Source organism: Trematomus bernacchii, unplaced genomic scaffold (assembly GCF_902827165.1).
Source record: "Trematomus bernacchii unplaced genomic scaffold, fTreBer1.1, whole genome shotgun sequence".
NCBI classification, from domain to species: Eukaryota; Metazoa; Chordata; class Actinopteri; order Perciformes; family Nototheniidae; genus Trematomus; species Trematomus bernacchii.
This window is the reverse complement of record NW_022988041.1, coordinates 25,815-32,500: the sequence shown is the minus strand read 5'-3', so window position 1 is coordinate 32,500 and position 6,686 is coordinate 25,815. Positions and strand designations below refer to the sequence as shown.

The 6,686-nt window shown below is 40.4% G+C and overlaps 1 protein-coding gene across 1 annotated transcript in view; it reads left to right on the top strand.

Annotated features, from left to right (window-relative positions):
- The window catches only part of LOC117472336 (membrane-associated guanylate kinase, WW and PDZ domain-containing protein 3-like), a gene marked incomplete at its 5' end in the record, with an annotated part of 8,395 nt that extends 2,452 nt beyond the window's left edge, over positions 1 to 5,943 (top strand). The window contains 1 exon segment of the mRNA XM_034117482.1: positions 2,717 to 5,943. Within this exon segment, the coding sequence (XP_033973373.1) occupies positions 2,717 to 3,267 (551 nt within the window). The 3' untranslated portion in view covers positions 3,268 to 5,943.
- Positions 5,944 to 6,686: the final 743 nt, after the last annotated feature.

Here is a 6,686-nt window from a genome sequence, read left to right as displayed (position 1 = left end):
CCCGGTTGCCCGGTGTGTTAGCCGTAGCATTAGGCAATCACACCTTGTTTCTCCACTTCCTGTTGCTCGTTGTGTTAGCGTAGCATTAGCATCACACATTGTTTTCTCACGTCCTGTTTGCTTGTGTGTGTTAAGCGGTAGCATTAGCATCACACCATTGTTTCTCACTTCCTGTTGCTCGGTGTGTTAGCGTAGCATTAGCAACACACCTTGTTTCTCACTTCCTGTTGCGCGTTGTGTTAGCGTAGCATTAGCAATCACCACCTTGTTTCTCACTTCCTGTTGCTCGTTGTGTTAGCGTAGCATTAGCATCACACCTTGTTTCTCACTCCTGTTGCTCGTTGTGTTAGCGTAGCATTAGCATCACACCTTGTTTCTCACTTCACTGTTGCTTTCGTTTGTGTTAGCGTAGCATTAGCACATCACACCTTGTTTCTCACTTCTCTGGTTGCTCGTTTGTGTTAGTCGTAGCATTAGCATCACACATTTGCTTCTCACCTTCCTGTTTGCTTCGTTGTGTAGCTAGCATTAGCATCATCCCCATTGTTTCTTCTCACTTCCTGTTGCTCGTTGTGTTAGCGTAGCATTAGCATCATCACAGCACCCCCCTTGCTGTTTACACCTTGTTCTCACTTCCTGTTGCTCGTTGTGTTAGCGTGAGCATTAGCTCACAGCCTGTTTCTCACTTCCTGTTGCTCGTTGTGTTGTAGCGAGGCATTCGCATCACACCTTGTTTCTCACTTCCTGTTGCTCGTTGTGTTAGCGTGGCATTAGCATCACACCTTGTTTCTCACTTCCTGTTGCTCGTTGTGTTAGCGTGGCATTAGCATCACACCCTTGTCCTCCATTCTCCTGTTGCTCGTTGTGTTAGCGTGGCATTAGCATCACACCTTGGTTCTCACTTCCTGTTGCTCGTTGTGTTGCGGTGGACATTAGGCATCACTACCTTGTTTCTCACTTCCTGTTGCTCGTTTGTTAGCGTAGCATTAGCATCACACCTTGTTTCTCACTTCCTGTTGCTCGTTGTGTTAGCGTAGCATTAGCATCACAACCTTGTTTCTCACTTCCTGTTTGCTCGTGCGTTAGCGTAGCATTAGCATCACACCTTGTTTCTCACTTCCTGTTGCTCGTTGTGTTAGCGTAGCATTAGCATCACACCTTGTTTCTCACTTCCTGTTGCTCGTTGTGTTAGCGTAGCATTAGCATCACACCTTGTTTCTCACTTCCTGTTGCTCGTTGTGTTAGCGTAGCATTAGCATCACACATTGCTTCTCACTTCCTGTTGCTCGTTGTGTTAGCGTAGCATTAGCATCACACCTTGTTTCTCACTTCCTGTTGCTCGTTGTTTAGCGTAGGCATTAGCATCACACCTTGTTTCTCACTTCCTGTTAGCTCTTGTGTGTTAATCGTAGGCATTAGCATCACAACCTTGTTTCTCACTTCCTGTTGCTCGTTGTGTTAGCGTAGCATTAGCATCCAACCGTGTTTTCTCACTTCCTGTTGCTGCGTTTGGTTAGGCGTAGCATTAGCATCACACGTTGTTTTTCACTTCCTGTTGCTCGTTGTGTTAGCGTAGCATTAGCATCACACCTTGTTTCTCACTTCCTGTTGCTCGTTGTGTTAGTGTAGCATTAGCATCACACCTTGTTTCTCACTTTCTGTTGCTCGTTGTGTTAGCGTAGCATTAGCATCACATCTTGTTTCTCACTTCCTGTTGCTCGTTGTGTTAGCGTAGCATTAGCATCACACCTTGTTTCTCACTTCCTGTTGCTCGTTGTGTTAGCGTAGCATTAGCATCACATCTTGTTTCTCACTTCCTGTTGCTCGTTGTGTTAGCATCACACCTTGTTTCTCACTTCCTGTTGCTCGTTGTGTTAGCGTAGCATTAGCATCACACCTTGTTTCTCACTTCCTGTTGCTCGTTGTGTTAGCGTAGCATTAGCATCACATCTTGTTTCTCACTTCCTGTTGCTCGTTGTGTTAGCGTAGCATCACACCTTGTTTCTCACTTCCTGTTGCTCGTTGTGTTAGCGTAGCATTAGCATCACACATTGCTTCTCACTTCCTGTTGCTCGTTGTGTTAGCGTAGCATTAGCATCACACCTTGTTTCTCACTTCCTGTTGCTCGTTGTGTTAGCGTAGCATTAGCATCACACCTTGTTTCTCACTTCCTGTTGCTCGTTGTGTTAGCGTAGCATTAGCATCACACCTTGTTTCTCACTTCCTGTTGCTCGTTGTGTTAGCGTAGCATTAGCATCACACCTTGTTTCTCACTTCCTGTTGCTCGTTGTGTTAGCATAGCATTAGCATCACACCTTGTTTCTCACTTCCTGTTGCTCGTTGTGTTAGGGTGGGCATTAGCATCACACCGTGTTTCTCACTTCCTGTTGCTCGTTGTAGGTTAGCGTGCATTAGCATCACACCTTGTTTCTCACTTTCTGTTGCTCGTTGTGTTAGCGTAGCATTAGCATCACATCTTGTTTCTCACTTCCTGTTGCTCGTTGTGTTAGCGTAGCATTAGCATCACACCTTGTTTCTCACTTCCTGTTGCTCGTTGTGTTAGCGTAGCATTAGCATCACATCTTGTTTCTCACTTCCTGTTGCTCGTTGTGTTAGCGTAGCATCACACCTTGTTTCTCACTTCCTGTTGCTCGTTGTGTTAGCGTAGCATTAGCATCACACCTTGTTTCTCACTTCCTGTTGCTCGTCCCCTCAGGTTCGAAGGACAAAGTAGCCGCTCCCCTCCGACTCTCTGAGGGTCCGTCCTCCTCCTCCCTTTCTACCTCAGAAATATCCCCGTCTTCCCCCAAAACCTCAGAGGAAAACAGATCCAGATCGCACAGCCCCAGGAAGACGGAGAGGGAACACAGCGGGTCTCTGGAGGACATGAGGAAGGACGTGAGGAAGGACATGAGGAAGGGTCAGAGGGACCATCATCATCATCACTCCTCGAGCCCCAGGAAGACCTCCAAGAACCAGGAGGAGCCGCAGAGGGAGAAAAACCCGGGGATCGGAAAGTCTGACGGTGACGGGACCCTCGGCAGGAGGAGAACGAAGGAGAAGGAGGAGAAAGAGAAGGAGGAGGTGAAGAAAGAGAAGGAAAAGGAGGAGGTGAAGAAAGACCCCAGAGGATCCAGTAGCAGCAGCATTAATGATCCTGGGTGCAATGGGATCAATAAGAAGACCCCCACCATCTCCCCGGGGCCCTGGAAGGTGCCCAGCTCCTCAAAGGTCCACAACCAGGAGTCCAGCTACGCAGACATTTAGAGTTAGAGCGTTAGAGGGATGTCAAACCCGCAAAACGATCGATTTTAATTAAAAGACTCGCGAAGTGTGTTGCCGTCCTGAAGAAATCTCACATGCGTCCCAGATATCTGACGCGCTTCCTGCGAGAATTAGAGCGATATAAAACCCGCAAAATGATCGTTAAATTAAATGTGAAAGACTCACCAAGTGTGTTACCGTCCTGAAGAAATCTCACCTGAATCCCCGGTGAATAAAGACTCCGAAACATGTAGAGAAGTTGAAGATAAATGAAGGAAATTGGGGAGACAGAAGTACATACTTGATAAAAAGATGGTTAACTAGAGGTGGTTCTGTGAGACGAAGGAATACATCACCAATCATCGCCAAAAGTTTTCATAATGGATGTATTGTTAAGGTATCATCACATGCAAACATGTTCAATAACGAGATGCATCTTTATGAAGAAATGTTGATGCTTTTGCAAAAAGTGTAGTACCACAAAATGGTTTTAACATTTATAATTTGAATGTATACATAAACACCGTTCTGCTGAGCATGCTACGCTAACTACAAGCCTCTTGGAGCCACTCTGGAAGTGGTCAAATAACTTCGATAAAAGTCAGATTTCTGAGAAAAAAGTAATCATTTAAAAAATAAATTCTGAATAAAAAAAGTCAAACCTTAGAAGAAAGAAGATTTTGAGAAAAACATTTGAAAGACGTCAGAAATCTGAGAAATATTTAAAATATCTGAGAAAAAGTACATTTTGAGCAAAAATTCTGAAATCTAAGGAAAAAGTAAATAAAATAAAAAAGTCAGAAATCTGAGAAAATATTAAGAATCCTGATTTTATTTTTTTAACAAATTTGAATGAATTTGAAAAAACCCAATTCTGAAAAAAAATTCAAATCTTACATTTTGAGAAAAAAGTACATTTTGAAGCAAAAATCCAGAAATCTAAGAATTGGAGAAAAAAAGTAAAAAATTGGGAGAAAGAAAAGTGAAATATTAGAAAATATCAGTTTTGAGAACAAACCAGTGCAAGAAGTGAAGATCTGTCCCTAACCCTGTCTGGTGCTCGGTTCATGCACTGATAAATAATTGTTGGGGAAATCTAAGAAAAGTTCAAAGTGCTGCGAAGAAAAGTAAATTTTGAGCAAAAATGTAAAATTCTGAGGAAAAAGTAAAAATCGTAGAAAAAAAACCCACCGTTCTGCTTCTTATGCTACGCTAACGCTAGCCTCTTTTACAGGCGGTAACACTTGGTGAGTAATGAATATGCCAATGATCATTTTGTGGGCAGACGCACATTAATTATTGAAGGATGTTTGTAGTTATGTTTGCCACCTCGGAAAAGCAGATCACTGTGTAGCCGCTCACTACTTCTGATTTATTTGAGTTATTCTTTTAGTTATTCTTAACCCAGTTCGCCTCGGTCCGATCGGGAGGATTTGTACCGTATGAAGATATTTTTTTGGGGGGTGGTTGAGATTTTGTGCCAATCAGAGACTCCGGTTAATCTGAAGCTGCTACGACGGCGACTCACTGTGAGAAAAAAAACCAAATCCATGTTGGTCATTTTGAAGGATTTAAACATGCAGATTCTCTTCCAGGTGAGAAGCTCTGGAGAGTGAAGCGTTTCCTAAAATCAGCTGCAAAACGCCTGCAGCTTTGGACTGTTTTCATGCAACAGGAGAGACTTTGACTTTGAAGGAGCTTTATATGCATCAATCAGCAGACCAGATACTTGTGGATAAACCTCTACTGTTTGTTAATAATGCAGCATAATGTAATTTATTGAAATGTAATGTACACATGTCCATGCTGAGTCATTGTCTAGGCCGTTGTTGCACCTGTCGGCCACCGTGAGAAATAGATTGTGTAGTTAAAATAAGAATCTATGCACTCTATTTCTACGTTTGCATCTGTGTGTGTGTTTACCAGCTTATTTTAGATATGGACTATAACCCCAGAAACATATACTATTATTTAACAAAGTGATTACACGTATATCGGCACATAATTTAGATTAATGATCAGAAATAAGAGATATTTTTCACAAGGCACAAACACTCATTCTAACCTCCAAGATCTACGTCTGATTTCTTGTTTTATTTACTATATGATCCATAATGTGAGAACCAATACATGTTGACATCACAGCTGTCCTGTTTGTGTTATCAATACATGCAGACTCCCTAAAAATGAAGGTCATTTTACAGAAAACGGAGTCACAAAATGCTTCAGTGTGCAAAATGTGAGAATCTGAATCTACTTTTGTGAATCAAATGTAATCAAAACAGGGATTTACCTTCCAGATGAAAAGTGTATATTTTTAATTTATTGGGATTGTTGTGTAGTGTGGAGTGCGGAGACATCTAGTGGCTCATAATCAGAAGTAATTTATTGTAGATATGACGGGCTGCTCTCTGATATCGTGGCCTTGCATTGCTCCAACATATTATATATATAAATAATAAGACATATCTTTTAGTTTTGACATCCTGGTAGTTGTAAATGTTGTACAGCACATGTATAAATATTTGCCTCATGCAGAAATAATCCTCTGTAAATGGTTTCATTATTTTTTTAAGGGAGCTTGAGAGGAAGTGATATAAAAAATATGGGGTGAAAAAAATAAAGATCTGTCATGGCGCTCGGTTCATGATAAATAAAGGTTTACTGAATAAAACGGGACGGAGCGTTTGTGTGTTTTTTTTAAGTGAATTTAGGAAAGCAGAAATCTGACGAGACGTTTTTGAGAAAAATAGGAGAAAAAAGTGAGAAATCTGAGAAAACTATCGGAATCGGAAAAAAGTAAATTCTGAATAAAAAAGTCAAATCTAAGAAAAAAATACAATTTTGAGAAAGATGTCAGAAATCTGAGAAATAATTTGAAAATCTGAGTAAAAAAGTCAAAATTCTGAGAAAAAACTCAAAAAGATTGATAAAAAAGTCAATTCTGAAGAAAAAAACAAATTCTGAAAAAAAAGTCAAATCTTAGAAAAAAGTACATTTTGAGAATTGTTTTTGCATGATGTCAGAAATCTGAGAAATAATTCAAAAATCTTAGAAAAAAAGTAAATTCTGAAAATAAGTCAATATTCTGAGGAAAAGTTACATTTATAAAAAAAAAAGTCAACAATTGTGAAAAACAGTTGGTAAAAGAAATAAAGATCTGTCATGGTAAATAAAGGTTTACTGAATAGAACGGGACGGAGCGTTTGTGTTTTTTTAAGTGGATTTAGGAAAGCAGAAATCTGACGAGACGAGAATAAGTCAATTCTGAATAAAGAAGTCAAATCTTAGAAAAAAATACAATTTTGAGAAAGAAATTAGAAAGCTGTCAGAAATCTGAGAACAAATTCGAAAATCTGAGTAAAAAAGTCAAAATTCAGAGAAAAAACTCAAAAATGTTGATAAAAAAGTCAATTCTGAAG